This window comes from Rhinolophus ferrumequinum, chromosome 22, assembly GCF_004115265.2.
Source record: "Rhinolophus ferrumequinum isolate MPI-CBG mRhiFer1 chromosome 22, mRhiFer1_v1.p, whole genome shotgun sequence".
In the NCBI taxonomy this organism is placed as follows: Eukaryota; Metazoa; Chordata; class Mammalia; order Chiroptera; family Rhinolophidae; genus Rhinolophus; species Rhinolophus ferrumequinum.
Genome location: NC_046305.1, coordinates 33,344,407 through 33,362,301, shown reverse-complemented (window position 1 = coordinate 33,362,301; position 17,895 = coordinate 33,344,407). Strand labels below are relative to the sequence as shown.

The 17,895-nt window shown below is 37.0% G+C and overlaps 1 protein-coding gene across 1 annotated transcript in view; it reads left to right on the top strand.

Moving 5' to 3' along the window:
• The window catches only part of DPYD (dihydropyrimidine dehydrogenase), an 830,145-nt gene that overhangs the window by 709,613 nt on the left and 102,637 nt on the right, over positions 1-17,895 (top strand). The window contains 1 exon segment of the mRNA XM_033092743.1: positions 154-333. Within this exon segment, the coding sequence (XP_032948634.1) occupies positions 154-333 (180 nt within the window).

Sequence of the window (17,895 nt, the reverse complement as noted above, 5' to 3'; positions counted from 1 at the left end):
GCAGTCCCTCCTTCCCCACCACTCCCATCTCCAGGCAATTCATGGCACATAAAATTCATGGCACATAAAATGAATTTTGTTGAATAAATGAAAAATGAGTCTGGAGAATTAGCTCTTGGTTTGATATTTGGTTGATTGCTCTGTCTTTTCTAGGTATGCAGTGCTGTTCAGAATCAGGATTTCACTGTGATCGAAGACTACTGCACTGGTCTCAGAGCCCTGCTTTATCTGAAAAGCATTGAAGAACTACAAGACTGGGATGGGCAGAGTCCAGCTACCGTGAGTCACCAGAAAGGAAAACCAGTTCCTCGAATTGCTGAACTCATCGGAAAGGTATGTGCTCACTTATTCTGTCCTTAAGTACTCTGTCTTGGTCACTTTGTATTTCAGATCTTGTTTCCCTCCCACTTTCTCACTAACAGGAATCATAGTGCCTGTTGGATGTGAGTTCTACAATAGAATCATTCTGAAGGAGGCTTGATTATAGCTATACGATAGGTCGGTGAGTTACATTTTTATAAATCCAATATAACACAAGGTCGTATAAAAGAAAAAGATTGAAGTGTGTGTGTAAAGTGCCCCCAAATTCTTGCTTACTGTGGTGATGACTGGCATTCTTTCCAGTGGGAGGCTGGAGATTTCTTTATTCTTTAACAAGCTCTGGAAATTATAACATTCCCTTTCTATTTTCAAGATAATCAAGTCACTGGAGCCCTGAATAATATGGTGAAGTTTTTAAAATTAAAATTGAATCAGTGTCTTTTGTAACTGTTTCTGCTATGTAGTTAAACCTGGGCTCAAAAGGTTATATCCCAACTTTCTCACTTACTGCTATTTTCAGAGAAATATACACTACATTTACATTTTGTATAATATGGTGATTTTAGCAAATCTTTTCTAAAACAACACTCAGCATTTTGCCTTTGTATTTCCTAGGTATTATTCTAAATAGACAACCATTGTCAGAAGGCATTTCTTGAGACCTGAATGAGGGGAGGAAAAAATTATAATTCTTAGTCTTTTCAGCTTGTCACTACATCAATAATTAACTTTAAAAAAAAAAGAGAGGCAAGTATAAAAAAGATTCTTTAAGGAAGCATTTAATAATTCAAATAAATCCTAACTTGAAACAGGTCACATGAAAAAGAATAGAAAACAAAAACCCTGGGTACTCTGCCTTGGATGGCAGGGTTAGGGACTCAAAGAATAAGAAAACATTATATAACTGACTTACATTTGGCTAGTTTTAATGGAAAATACATCACTGTTCTTCTCCTAACAGATAGCTAAAAATAAGAGCTTCTTTAAGAATAATTTGTATGATTTCAAATATGGTAATGAAAAACAAAAGGGAGAAAGAAATAAAATGTTACAATGTGGATTCCAGGAAAATATGGTGATGAATGACTCCATGAGTGGCAATCAAACAGAAAGACTAGGTGACATTAATATTTATAATATTGTAATTAGTAAGACTGTGCCTAAGCTGCATTATTAGCGTAGCTAATCATGTTATCATAAACTGAGTCTGCAGTATTTGGACAGTGAGTATTCTTACCTGTATCAATGACCATCAATACCCTAAAATTGTTCATAATTAGAAAAATATAACAAATAATTTTACCCTCATTCAATCTAAATATCTCAAGTAAGTTGTGTTTGACATGATAGTTTTGATAGTTTCTGACCATCTATAAAAGCATTGTCTTAAATTTGAGTGGTCACCATGCGAGCTGAAATATAAGTAGCTGCATTGCACTGTGCCATTTTGTCTTTAAAGGACTTCCACACTCATTTCAAAACTTACATATTCAAATAAAAGATGGATAATGCTGGAGACACTTGTGTCAATGACATAAGTGGAAATTGATTTTCTGATAGTGTGAATCTAGATTCAGACTTTACTTTGGTAAGCCAAGCCTTCATCAAAAGTGTAAGTGTAATTTTGGGCATTATCATTTGTTAAAAAAAAAATTTTGCCAATGTGATTAGATTAGTGATTCATTTCTCAACACTAAGTTAAGGAAGAAGCAGATGGTCTGGTGATAGATCTATGCTCCTGGATTGTCTGGTGCAGGCTGACGTGACTAAAATATAGGAGACTGTCCCCTTTAGGTCAATATTCCTAACAGTGAATCAAAACACTCTGTAGCCAAGCTACAGGTGACCTCCTAATTGTTCCTTCCTGATGTCGCTGGAGTGTGTGTGTGTGTGTGTGTGTGTGTGTGTGTGTGTGTCTTTGAAAACAATTCATATTATACTCTCACTAGCTAAAGAATAGGAAGCTGCTCCTTACAGTGTTTTCATGCTATAGGGGAAACAAGAAAAGATGTTGACCCTTTTTAGAAAGACGCCCCCCCACCCCCACCAGAAGTAGCTGGCTTCTTTAGACAGGAAAGATTAATTTGGAAAGTACAATTGTTACTCTACTTAATCTTTCACTCAAGAGGTCAGGCTAGAATAAATTAGAGTAGAAATTTAGAAGAAACCAATTATAATACAGTGTTTGAAGATGGAGAAAAAATAAGACATGAGCCAGAGAAGCAAGGATTTAGCCAAATTAGTCATGTTATCTTTCAAGTAATCAGTATATTTAATATATTCTCCCTGTGCACATATCACTTAATTGATTAAACTTCCCAAGCAATGTTTTTCAGGGGGCTTTGGAAGAGCAAGAAATCAGGCCTTTATAGTTTGCTCTGGTCTTATGGTGCAAGTATAAATCTGTGCCCTCAAGCATGGGAACAAATCCCGTAGGAAGAGTAGTCACCAGCTTTGTCACACCATAGAGCAGTTGAAGTGTTGGTCTCAAACTGTTGGCACTTAAAAACCATGTGGCATACTTGTGAAAAGTGTAGATGCCCTGGCCCCACACCCTAGACCTGATTCAGCTGGTCAGCTGTGGGTCCCGGAATCTGCATTTTAACATTGTGATACTGATGGAGGGATCCAAGAATCCATGTTGCCAAAAGGAATAAAGAAGAGAATAGCAATAGAAAATAGTCAGAGATCGAATAGTTGGCAATGAGCACACACAAGCTTCCCTTGATGGAGAAAGTTGGCAGTAAATGGTTTTGAGCTAGAAGAGAAATGAAACATAGAGAGTCAGAAGAGGAAATCCAGAGGAGCAGCTCACTGGATTTTGAATGGCCAGAGGCTGAAATTACCCTCTGAGTAGCCGAGGGCAGGGAAATAGTGCAGCAGTGGACAAAAGACATGTAAGCAAAGTGAATTGCTGTGAGAACATGATACCCAGAGCCCATGCAGACAGTCTGCAATGAGAAAATCTGTGCAGATAAGGAAGAAGACACTATTTACAGCATCATCGGAAAGGAAGGGTCTCCATAGCAAAATTTACCGTTGTTTTATACTGTTAGATTAATTTCACCTTCTCCCTGGCAAAAACCCAGGCAATTCAATAACAGTGGTTGCTTGCTGCATAGAGGACAGTGGTTGCTAGCAAAGGTCCAGGTAAGACTGTTAGGTTCACATGATGCCTTGTTACTTACCAGCGAGGCAACTTGGAAACATTAATTAATCTTTCTACATCTGTTTCTAAATCTATGATGTGAAGATAATCACGATACAAGTCTACAATTCCTCATTAACAATTCCTAAATCCAAAAAGCACTGAAACCAAATGTTTCCCATAACTCATTTGGCAGCAAACCTGGCCTGAGTTGATGTGAGGCTATTTATAATCTTTATTTATTCCTCTTAGGGTGAACATTTAAATGTTTACTGCAGAGAGACTAATGTGTTTGATTCTAGGTTGTTCCCTCAGACCTTGCCAGGAGTATTAGGTAAAATGTGGTATGTGCACCATTTCAGTACTCTACAGTCCAAAAAAACAATCCTGAATTCTGAGATGCATTTGGCACCAAGAATCTTAGGTAAGGGGTTGTGAAGAACACTTAAATGAAAACATAACTGCAATTATACCTTTATCTACAAATTAGTCCTTAGAGTTGGAGGCAACCTGTACATTTTAGTGATATAAAAAAATAAAATATTAGTATTTTGCATTTTTATATGAGACAAGTAAGAATTACTCGTATGTTGAGATTAATCACTTGAGAAACATGAAGGGAATTGGATGCTCCAATATTAGAACAGAAAATTCTGCAATCAGAAGGCCTGGAAGGAAATTACTTCACTTTTCTGCGCTTAGGATGAGAGCAGGATTCCCATGCAAGAGCCCGTGTAAGGGAAACAGCACAGGCCAAGACTACTGGGTGCTGGGGGTCTGTGCGCATCTTCACATGCTGTTTCCTGCATCTGGAACGTCTGTGCAGTTCCCTAAAGGGAAGCACTCAAGCCTCCCCTTTTTTCTGAGTTATTCTCTGACATCTACACCACAATGAATTTCTCCTTCTCTTCCTCAACCTTAGTTGCAACAGGTATCACACAGCATTTGAATTTTTACATGTGTTTCCTCTACCAGACACTCACTGTCTTATTCATCTTTGTGTCCCAATTCCTTAGAAACCCACTGATACACAGTTAATGCTTAATAAATTCTAATTGAATAAGTAAATTAATATATAAATGAAATGTAAGAAATCTGCTAAGTGGTAGCATTAAAAATTAGTAGTCATTTGATTTACCTAGCTATTACTTTTCCCATTAAATAGAAATGAAAAGAACGTAAAAGAAAAACATAACTTTGAACCTATCGTCCCTTTTGTGTCTGAGTCTAGTTTAGTAAAAATGAGATGGAAAGAAGCCAGAGTGGAAAGAGTGAGGTAGGCAGGTGAGCGATCTTATTTCTTCTTGGCTTGGCAAAATGTACCTAGAGTACAAGCTTCCTGAGGCCCTAGATCAGGGTACACCCTGTGTGACAATGCCTGACAACATCTACCATGTAAGAGCAACAGCCTGGCAGCTGAATTGCTGAATGAAAATATTGATCAATAACTCGCTTACTTTAAGATCTATCTTAAATGTCATTTGCTTTGTGGAATCATCTATGACCCTCTTTCTCTCCCTCCAGAAAAAGGGGATCCCTCCTTTCTCTGTTCTCCTATAGCCCTTTTTCATATAACTAGTAGTGCAGTTATTGCATTATCTTCTAGTTATATGTCTTCTTGTCCATCACTGAGTTCATTATGGGCATCTTGAAAGCAGAGATCATATCTTACTTATCCTTGAGTTTTCAAGCACCTAGCATAATGCTACATGTTTATAGAATTACACTGCACAAACTATCTGTGGTGTCCTAATTTAGAAGGAGAAAGAAAGCCACTTTATAATTCAAATTCCAGCCAGGCCCTTTCAAGAATAACAGTCATTTTAAAAGAAAATCATAAATGTGTCAAATTACTTTCAGTATGTATTAGAATATCATGAAATAATACCAGTGATATTAATAAGTGGACATAATCTATGCACTTTAAAAAGCTTTCATTACGATAAAATCAGAAAAACTGTCACGGTGCTTGTATAGCAACTCCTAAAACAAGGCATTGTTTTGATGATAGAAACCAAAAATGACCAGATGCATCATTCTCCTGTTATTTTAAAGCCAAAAGTAATACGATTTTATAAAACTACTGCTATCTAGTTGTGGTAATTTATATGTAGATGTCTAACTATTTATTTGTTTCTGGCATATTATCCAACACACAGAACAAAGAAATGTCTAAAGGGAATGTATGTTATAGGCAAAACCATTATAAAAGACCTAATAGTAATAGTCTCAGAAAAGAAGGGTGCTATCTCCTATTTACCACAACTATAAAAGTTTTTATGACTTGCAAGCTATTTATTTTTCCAAATTGTGATAAAATTTACATAAAGAAAAAATGCATAGGTCTTAAATGAACCATTTGACACGTTTTGACAAACGCATACACCCACGAAATCCTCACTTCTAACATGTAGAATGTTGCCAACCCCTCAGACGATTCCTGCTGCATTTGTCCAGTTATTATCTGTCCTGCCACTTGAAGCAAACACAATCTAGTTTCTGTTGTTCTTTAGCATCATATAATTAGAATTCCACAGAATGTATGTTTTGTGTGTTTCCTTTAACTCAGCACAATGTTTTGGAGATTCATCCATGTTGTTGTGGGTGTTAAGTAATTTATTTCTTGTTATTGGTAAATAATATTCTATTGTACAGACATACCACAATTTGATTATTCATTAAAAATGACACTTGGGCTCTTTTCACTCTTTCAATATTATAAATATATAGTATTAAATAATCATTTAAGTATAACTGTTTTGTGAACACTTTTTTTTAATGAAGCTTATACATTTCTCACACAGGACACAAAAGTAATTTTGAGTATATCATAGATGTAAAAATAAAAGCTAAGACTATAAAATTTTTAAAGAAAACATAAGTAAATATCTTTGTGACCTTGGGATAAGGAAAAATTTCTTAGATAGGGTACAAAAAGCACTAACCATACAAGAAAACAATTGATGTTATTAACGATTCATCAAAATTAACTTCTGCTCAACAAATGACAGTTAAAAAATGAAAATTCAAGTCACAGAATGGGAGAAAATATCCATGATATTTATATCTCAGAAAAAACTTATGACCAGAATAAATGCATAGAATATGTTATAAATGTAAGCCGGAGTAATTTTCAATAATCTAATCTTATCAACTGAAGATAAAGAATGTTACAATGCAAAATCCATTGTGAAGGACTTAACGATGGGTAGGCTCTTAGCAGCTAACCTCCATCCATCTACCATAACTTTTTTTTTGCTCTTGTCTGTAAAAACCACTTGCAGAGCTAGCCCAGAAAAGAGGGAGCAAGGGAAATGAAAAGCATTTTCCTTCATGTTCATCCTATGGTCCTGTTGTTCTTGTCCATATTGTTTTCTCCCATTGTAGCTTTCACCCTGCGGCTACTATCCCTGGGGCTGCCATTTTGGTATATTATAATGACAGAAAAATTCCAGACGATATTTTACATTTCTATCAGTTCCTTGGGTAATGACTGAAATAGAAAGAAGTATCTTGAGGTCACTTTCTATGACTGTAGCCAGATTGCATGAGGCCAAATATTTTTTTTTTTATTATTGTTTTAGTACATTTCATAAGACATGGCCAAAACAAAAAGTACCAGTTCCTGGAAGTTGAAACTTTCAAAAATTACCAAATCAGAGTCTACTGCATAGACATTATGGGGACCTATCTACATCTCTAAATATCATCAAATGATTTGAGTAGTATCTTAGGTAGACCACTGAAATCCCAAATATTCCTTAAGCATAGGGCAGACATCTATTTATAAATGGTGATTATTTCTACTTAGAAGCAAACAATGTCAGATAAAATTTGATAGCCCCCTCTTATAGTTCTGAGTGTCTAATCAGCTCATTAATGTGTAGTGATCCCACAAAGAAGCCGATGTGCTGTAGTGAAAAAGAGCACAGTGTTTACAGTAAAATAGGTATGAGTTTGAATCCAGGCTTCATGTCTCACCACTGGCTCAACTTGGGCCAGCTTCATAAACCCCACAATCCTCCATTCCTCTAACAGTAAATTGAGATAATGATACCTATTTCACAGGTACTTTGTAAGGATTACAAATCCTCTGTAAAGTTTATAGCACATAGGAGACACTCAATACATGACAGTTATTATAATTAATCCTAAGATACATAGATAGATAGATAGATAGATAGATAGATAGATAGATAGATAGATAGATTGATAGCTAGATAGGAGTAATTTGGATATGTGATATGTCCATATTCAAAATATATAAATAATGTTAGGGTAAACATAAACATTTGAAGATATTTTATGAGTTGATTTTTTTGTACCTTTTGTATGGATTTTCCAGCTGATACTTACACATTATTTTTATACTTACTCTTGGCCTTCTGTTGATAACATGATCTTACTTGCTTAGTTTTGCTTGATCTGGTCCAAAGCTAGCCTTTTTGTCCCTCAAAGCACTCTGTTTCACCAAAAAGGCTTCTAAACAATTCAGAAATGTTCACTTTCCAGGTAAAATGGAGATAAATTTGTTAATTTGAGGTTTGGGCAATAAACCGGCAATGAGTGGTCTATCATTAGTCTTAAAATAGGTAGAAGGGAGGAGCCTACTGCTGTTGCCATATCAGGGTAACAACATCAGAATTTAATATGGACTCTTAGAGGAGGTGTTGGTAGAAGTCTCTCATGTTATGGAAAAAAGTTTTGCATTGCTTATAGCCAGAATAGTTTGTGCCCCTGTAAGCCTTCCCAGCTTAGTTTCTTTCCCATCTCTGGGGTAATTGGGTTCATTTAACAGGGAAACTCTGATCAGTTGGTAGTGGTTGCTAGGAGCACTATGTAGAAGAGGGTTGTGACACAAAGCCAAGCCCAGCAGAGGTGTTTGATCGATTGGCAATGCCTGCACGGGCACGGACACAGGACAAGATGTTGCAGAATATGGCTTTCCACTTCTCTGTATGTGGAGCACCTACAGTTTGTCTGATGTAGGCATTTGGGCAGAAATGAGCTTTTGAATTTGTAACCACTACAGCTGCCTCATTGTGGTCCACCATTGTATGCCTGAAATAAAATGTAAACCATAAAACATTTTTACTCTTTTGACAGCATCCCATCATGCTTTGCATTTATCCATTATGCTTTTAAAAATTATGAGTCCTTATTTGTCCTCATTCATAAAATTGACATCTAATTGACAAGCATAGTTATCATTATTTCCTTTGTCACTTTCATGAAAGTAAGTGGTTAAGTATAATTCCTCATATTTCATCAAATATACATACTACTTTAATCAGAATGAACCTTATTAATATTAATAATATACTTCTATATAAAGTAAGAACTTCTATAAAAGTGCTTTATATTTTCAACATGAGTTTCCCACATTAATTCTGCTGTTATTTTTTATCCAGGAAAAAATATATAGGATTTTTCTTGTTTTGAGTAGGGATTGAGGATTTATAAAGAAACCATTACCATAAGCATGTAAGATAAAATTGAAATTCAAACAATGTCCTTGAACTCATTCCCTATCCTCCCTCCTAAGAACTCTACAAAATCAGTGGACCTTTATTGCAAACCAGTTAGCTTTGTTTCTAATCCTGGTTTTATGGAGTAAGGCAAAATATCTCTGTGTAATTTTCTACATCTCTGAGATTCTTTCTGAGGGAAAAAATATATATTTGTTATATTTCTTTCTAAGCCACCTGCCTACTTGAGTAAAGGGAGTATTAGATAAAAGCTATACTTTCCTGGTAATTAAAGGAATCAAAAAAGTTATTTTGATAATGTAAAGAGTCAACAGAAAGTCTAATTATATTCAGCTTTATGCCAATTTGTTCTAATCTAATATTTGAGGAAAATTTAAACGTCTATTATTTGAAATTAAAAAGGGAATCTGAATTACCCCCCACCCCCCAAAAAATCAAACAAAACAAACCATAATTAATTTTTTTGGGTTTCAAATTATATGGATTGTAACTGCTATTGAACAGTTATACCAACATTCTGGAAGCTTAGGAAAGATAGACCAAGATATCCTCAACTGCACTGAATAATTGGCATCTCAGTTAACCACACAGTTGAGCTATCCAGATGAAACATCTACCCCCTTTCCTCTTCTCCTTAGAAACCTGGTTACTCTGTTTGGTTGCCCATACTGATCTAATTAACCACCTAGTTTCTAAACATTCCCTCTATTTTATGTTGTATAGATATTAGAAAACAATTTTCTTGGGTCCCAAATTTGTAGCCTATAATAGTCCATGCTTCATGGTCATAAGTGACCCCTAGAAATGTGTTTGAGGAGATGTGACTACAACCTGCACAGAGAATCCTTTGATTTATAGCTTCAGGTGCTGAAAGTTGCCTCATAGACAGGAAGTGCCCTGAAGCCTTCACTCCCAGCTCCTCACGCCATGCTGGTTGGTCTGCTGTGGACTGTTCGCAGCAAACCATGTCAAGACCGTGCCTTTTGAAAATTTGTTGCCATACCTATGTCTTTAAAGCATTTTGCCTGTCTTCTTTCCTTACCAATTTTATCCTATTTCATCTCAAACTGTAGAACCTTCTCTAGATCCTTTGCTGGCAGTTATTCTTTTCATGTATCCAGTTCAACCGAACTGTAGAATGTCACCCATCATTTCAGGGATGTCAAGCTGGTCATCTTTCAAAACTCAAATGTTCCGAACTTTTTCTTTCCATTTAATGTAGGTCCCAAGGAAAAAAATGAAAGTAAACATATGGCTGTCATACAGGGTGTCATGCAGGGTCTCAGGTCCTGCTCCCCACATAAGAATGCAGGATATGGTGAGGCCAAAAAGGAACACCCACGGACCCATAGATAGGGGAGTCCTACCACTATAGTCTCCCTGGCAGCTGGGTTGGAGACACAGGAAGCAGGAGCCACACTATCCGCTACCTGCCATCCACTTCTCTCTGCCAACCAACCTCACTTGCTAGCTGCAATCCGCCATACTAAGTGCAATCCACTCTTGCTAGCTCAGCTACCATCTTCTTGCTAGACCCCATTTGCTGACAGCATAGCCACGGCAGTTTTATTAGTGTCCAGTGGCACACTGGTTACAGCTGACGGCCAACTAGCCACAGCTGATGGCCATCCAATCACAGTTGATGGCCATTTACTAACCGAGTGAGCCCCTTTCCATGTGAGGGCGAGAGCCTGGGAACTGCACTCCTGGCTCTGTCCCCACAATGGCACTTGTGGGAAGCCAAGCCTCGTTGGAAAATAGAATTTTCCCAGTACTACTGTATACAGTCTTCTCTGAGATATAGAACAGGCCTGCAAGATTATCCTGCTCGGTCCATGCGTTTGGTGTTTGTGGCAGGCATTGGTGGCACTCACTAGTATTTCCTGGTTCTATAGGAAAAGGAAAGCTTTGTGCCTCACAGGTGTTCCATATGACTAGGGGAGTTGCTTTAGTTAATGAAATATGAGGACAGTGTGCATGGTATGTGATTCTGGGTGGAAGCACTGAAGATCTGGCATTCAGTTTTCCATATTCCCTTGCTTTACCCCAGCGAACACTGAAGTCTCATGTGTAAAAGGTGGCCAAACAGAAAATGAATGGCCTGGGTTGCTGACACACCACATATAAAAAACACGCTCCTTTTGGAGTGAGCGATCAACTTTTCCTGTGTTAAGTCACTGAGATTTGGGAATTGATTATTACCACAGTACAACCAGCCGGTCAGGATTAATGCAGAATTCCAAATAACTTGCAGCTGTCGCCAGAGGGCTTGATGGCTCTGTAGGCCTTTGAAAATCGTAAATTGGAAGAGCTTATTTTCAGTGATCTTCACTTCCTTTTCTGCTCCTTTTCCCATGAGCCGGCAGCTAGTACCACAATGCAGTTTCCCATTACATCATTGCACCCCAAGTCTGATCTCTCGGCAAATGCCTGAAGATACCAAATAGCCTTTCTTTCCAAACCATACAGCGAAGATAATGTTTACTCATGCATTGTACCTGGTTTTAAATAAATTATTGTGAAGATACACAACAGTTGGCCTAATCTAACTGAAGAAACTGAGCAGAGTGTGTACCTCCCATGTAGCCTCCTTCCTAGTAGTAGTAAGGCCTTGAGCAACTTATATACTTTCTTTTAGCCACCATTTCTTTATCCAAAAACTTGGGATAATAATAAATATCTCATAGGATTTTTGAAAGAAGTAAGTAACAGGGTCTGAATTTCTCTTTCCTTTCACAGGTCAGGTTGTAGAAAACATTGTCTCCACTCACTGTCTCTTGTTCCTTACTTGCTTTTCTATCTTCAACTCATCAAAATTAGATTTCTACTCATCGACACTCCCAAAATCACTAAAAGGGCTCCTACTAAAGTTATTAATGATTTAGTGATCATCAAATCCAGTAATTTCTCAGTCTTTATTACTTTATGTATTTTATTAGCTCTTGTTATGTTCAACAACTTCATATTTGAAATGTCTTCGATTTCTCCTTTATTTTTTTTTATCAAGCAAACAACTGTTAGCACCTACCATGTTTCCCCAAAAATAAGACCTAGCCGAACAATAAGCTCTAATGCATCTTTTGGAGCAAAAATTCATTTAAGATCCGGTCTTATTTTACTATAATATAAGACCACGTCTTATAATATAATATAATATAATATAATATAATATAATATAATATAATATAATATAATATAATATAATAATACTGGGTCTTATGTTAATTTTTGCTCCAAAAGACACATTAGAGCTGATTGTCCAGTTAGGTCTTATTCTCAGGGAAACACAGTAGTATTTGCTAGACATTATAGATGCAAATATTAATCATAATGTTACTGCCCTTCCTTGAAAGGATCACAAACTAGTGTTGAAATTAGACAATTAAAGAGTTATTTAAATATAGTATGATAATTACACACAAACATAAGATAGCAGAGGTGAAAAGGAGTTTGAGAATGTTTTCCAGAACATTCTGAAACTTTAGGCCTAGTAAATGTAGAAAGACTACCCCAGGCTAAGGCAGAAAGCATGGCAAAGGCTGGGAGTAAACAACATTTCTGTGTGTGGAGAGAACTTTCTTGGATTTAATCTTTTAGGACCCCTCCCCTACCTTTGGGCCCTTAAATACTAGTATTGCCCTGTCCATAGCTCTCACAGTACGGTATGTGCTCATCTGGCCCATGAAGCCAATTTTACTCTCCATGTTGTTATCATCCAAATTTGTAGTCTAGCCAAAGAACCCCCTCTGGACCCTAAACCCGTATCTGTTCAGCTTTCTGTGGACTTTGCCACCCAATAACGCAATTCAGTGCTCTTCCTACAACTCAGGAATAAAACAACAGTAGTGATTATCCCTGACAATTATATAAGCACTTTATAATTTACAAAGTACTTTGGCATACATTATCTTACCAGCTGCTTCCTTAATGTAATAGCAGCGGTAGGCAAAAAACCGTGTCACTGACAGCAGTGCTTTTCTGACCTTGGTCTCCCAGCCCCACCTACAAAAAACATGAGAGCAGCTGGATGGAAGCAGATTAGAGGCTGGAAACTGACCTTGTTTGGGAACCAGGGGAGCGTGACAGCAGTAGTTGCCACCTCCACCTTCTCCATCCCCAAGAGGCAACAGAGCAAGCCAGAGGTCTCATGGCAAAGTGCGGGAGGCTGCACAGAGTAGCAAGGCTTCTCATGGCTACCTAAGCATGGGCTGAGCGTGACAGGTATCAGCTTGTGGAAGGTTAAGCACTTATCCACTCGCCCTCCACTTTTCTGATTTCTCATTTCTTACATGCATTAACTATCATTTTGAAAGTTTCAGTGGGTTAATTAAATTCTTCTAGTGTTGATGCTAAGGAAGCTGAAACATTTTCAACTGAGATTGACACTACTCAAGACATAGGCTTCACTGATGTTTGTTCAGTAACACTGCAGTATGTCACAGGATTGCCAAGAGAACATCTGAGAGCTATAATGAGCTAAAAGTCAAGTACAGGGGAAAATATGTTCCAGACTGTTGCAGATGTTCTCAAATCAAATCATGTTTCTGTGAAATGCCAGATAGAATATTCAATGGTGGAAAGATGTAACATGAAAGGACAGTTCTATTGATTTACACTGTGTTGAAAACATTTATTTAGCCTAAATTATATGAAATGTGGGTGTGTTTTTTTTCACTTTGAATCCATTAATAAGAGGTGCACTTGATTCTAATGAGCTTGAAGACTAATTTCCCTGGGCTAAGAGGAATGCATTAACTGCTTCGGTAGGAGTCAAGGCCTCAAGAATAGGCCTTGTTGTATGAGGCCATTAAATAAAGGAAACAAGGTAGAGTCAAAGCACAGGCATTCTAAAGGCCCACTCTCTTGCCTTTACTCTTCCTTTGTTCCTTTTGCACAAAATTGAACAGAATGCTGCTTAATTAATTCACCATGATTCTGATAAACCTCTCTGTGATGGTGGTTCATTCTGCCCCTCTGAGAAACCCAAAAGAAGCTTAGCAGAAGTGGGTCAAAGAAATGTTTGGTAGATGCATCTTTTATCATCACCAACTTACATTCCATCACACAGGTGGCCTTGCACATCACTATAGGTCATGTAGCCTGGTTTCTGATTAGGAGTGATATTCTCTTAATAGAAGGACACCCATAGGTAAGAACTGACAAACCTGGTTAAGGAAAAACAGAAAGATGCTTAGGTAACGTTAGAAAGTGCAGGTAAACACCACAGTGTGATAGCACTTCACACCCAATCCAATAGCTAAAATTAAAAAGATTGACAACATCAAACGTTAGCAAGAATGTGGAGCAACTAGAATTCTTGTACTTTGCTAATGGGCATATAAAATGCTACAACCACTTTGGAAAAATCTTCTGTACTTCCTTATGAGACCCAACAATTCTATTCCCAGGTATGGATCCAAGAGTAATGAAAACACATCTCCATGAAGTTTGAGATAGATGAATTTCAAAAGTATTATGTTAAGGGAAAGAAGCCAGACACAAAAGAGTATTTACTAACTAATGCCCTTTAAGTGCAGTTCGAGTATGAGAAAAATAAATCTATGTTATTAGAAATCACAACAGTGATAAGTAGAGATTGACTGTAAAAAGACACAAGGGAATTTTCTGGAGTGATAAAAATTCCTTGTACCTTAATTAGGATGATAGTTTCATGGATATATTTATTTCTCCAAACTCCTCCACGTGTACACTTATAGTATGTACATTTTTCTGTGTGCAAATATACATAAATACATTAAATTAATTTTTAGAAGTAAACAACTGACTCTGAAAGAAGCTAGAGGATAAGTATCCAGTAGTACTTCTAGGGGCAAAGTAACACATATCATATAAGAAATATTAAAGACATGTTTTATGTCCAAATTACTTTAATCAGGTAGCCTTTGGGATTTAACTATTGGACAAGGATAACTGGTACCTAGATAAAATCTCAGCTGGAAACCAGCTTAAAGAAAATGGATAGCTGGGGGCATAAACAAATGTATTTCCCTCTGTCAACTTGCTGGCAGCTGGGTGTGGACTGGAACACTTTAAGCTTTGTGCATCAGGGAAGCTGTCTAGAGCTTAGAGCTTAGATGTTGTCCAGAAGGGCAACATCTGGCTCCTTGAGGAGTGGTGCAGGTAGGGATGTGGCTTCACAAGGCAAATGGGAAGCTGCTTCTTGAAGATGGAAGATTTGATTCAATAGGCCTTCTCCTCCCTGGGCTGTGTAGGATCAGCCAGTGCCTGAAGTGTCTGTTAACAAAACTGGCTTTGCCTGAGGCCGCAGCTCCCAGAACAGAACCTGAAATGGACTGCTGATAGAGTGTTCCGTGCAAGGCTGGGTTCTTGTCCCCTAATGTCCTCCCCACTTTTCCACATACAAACCAGTGGGACAGTTATTTGGAAATTCTAAGCCAAATACATTTCTAATGCTTTAATATATGCATTGATATTTTGTTTTATAATACACTATTATTAATGAATAATAAAATTATAACATTTGTAGAAATAAAAACAAAACTCTTGAGGTTGCATTTCTATTCACTCAGTTACATTTTGTGCATTTTGTGGGCATTACTATTGCAAAGTTGTAAAGTGCCCAAAAGAATGTTTTGATTTTGTTTTTTTTTCCTTCGAGTTTCAGCTTTTGTACTTCCTATCATCTAAGATGCATCCCCTAAAACATTATGCTGGAAACAAATATCGTATATCTTTTCTGAACTCACAGAATTTTTGTGACAGATTTGATTTTTGATACTAATTAGAATTTTTTTTTTACATCTCTCTAACTAGCTTGGGAACTTTAATTTGAGTTTGGATTTTAATCATTAAATATGTATCTACTCATTCAATAAATACTGAGTATCTGTTACACACCAGGCATTGTGGTAGATAATTGAGACTGAATAATGAACAAGATAAATGCTTTATCATCGAGGGACAATCCATTATAAAAAGTAATAAGATGATTACAATAAACTCTTTAAGTGTTTTACATAATTATTTAAACACATATACATTTACATATATCAATATATTTGCATATATAGTGCCATTTTACAAAGGTGAAAACTGAGGCTTATAGAGGTTTAGGTATTCAGTAGTGGAAGCATGATGCAAACCCATAGCCGCTTAACTGCTCCTCCTCTTGTGGACTTTCCACCTCCCTTCCAGTGACCTGCGGTAGTCGTTTATACTGAGAATAACATGACACCTGCTTGCTCCCCTGAATTCAGGGGACTCAGGATAAATCTCAGCATGACTGCTATTATGATATCAGAGTTATAGAAGCAGAAAAGAGCAAATGTCCATCTCAACCTAGGCGATCAGAAGCAACTGGGAAGGGACAGATGAACTATGTCTGAAGGGATGAATACAGTATAAGCTTTGTAAATGTCTTCATTAATTCCAATCAATAGACAATGGCTGTAGCCAAATGATCACTTATGAAAATTGCTATGTTTTTATTTACAATGGACAAAGGGTTACAAATCTGTTAGGTAATTAATTATATCCCCTGAGAGGACACGGGTTTCATTCTTCGTTTGTGCTTTTGGGTGTCTTTTAGTATAAATACCATCAAATCTTTGTGAGATTTGCTTTTACATTTCCTTCATCTGTGATGAGAAGATTCTATTAGCAACCTTGGCACCTTCCATTAAAGTCTACAACTCCAACTGCCAGGAAGCGTTATAATGAAGTGATAAATTTTATTTGTTACCAAAAAATGTAAGGCAGAGATATCTAAGTCAATTTATAGCATTAGCTATGTCTTTCCTCTTAGCATTAACCAAAGTTTTATGGCAAGTTATCAAATCAGTGCGACAAATTCAAATTTATATGACTTTCCACACACCAAAATCAGATCTACTACTCTGTATCAGAGCATGTCTTTCTCTCTTATTCTTAGCATTTCGAGGCTCATCAGAACTCAATACAATGAGTTTTAAGTATTTTATTACTTGAAGGATATCAAGAAACTGTTAACCAGACTAAGAAATACGTTTTACTCATTACTGTATGTAACCTGGAGTTTATAAATTATGAAACCCCTTCTCATCCCCTGAAGAGACTCTACAATGCTATGAAGAAAGATTACAATATCACCTACCTATGATTGTAACAATGAGAGTGTTTCAAATTCTCTCAGACACAAAATCTACTTTCACCCGATCTCTTAAATCTTTGTCATGATCATAAACAGAACAATTCTTTAGTATGAAAACTTTCCTATATCTTCTCCATATACTAACATTCCCACTTCAAGAATTTCTTTGTCCCTTAAACTTTATCTTACAGTGTCTCATAATGCCATATTTTAGCAGTAGGATCAGCCTTATTATTCCATCGGGCAGTGACGCCCCTAAACTGTACCCACTGAATACACAGCCAGGTGAAGTTATGCTTCTACCATTCAATGATGTATGTGTTCATTTTGTGAAACAGACGAAGCTGTTAATGTCAGTTTATGCCTCCAAGGTCATTGGCCCAAAGAAATGCAGAATTAATAATGATGATGATGATAAAAACAACTGCTTTTTCTGTACAATTGTTCTGAGGGCTTTTTATGTTGCCTATGTTAATCCTTACAACAATCTATGGAAGGCTGGACTCATTATTCTCTTTTTCCTCTTGAGAGAAGATCCCACTCTAATAAGAGCAGAGGCAGCATGCGAGCCCAGGTTTACATTCTCATAAACCCTGCACACTTGCCTACCACCTTTTACTGCCTCTCCTTATCATCCTGTGCAGGGAGGGTTATTGCTTCTAATGCTTTAGATGTGATTATGGGTTGACACATAGCAGATTAAGATTCTGTTAATCTGTGGGCAAAAATTGTGAACTTTCCACCTCCCTTCCAGTGACCTGCGGTAGTTGATTATACTGAGAATAACATGACACCTGCTTGCTCCCCTGAATTCAGGGGAATCAGGA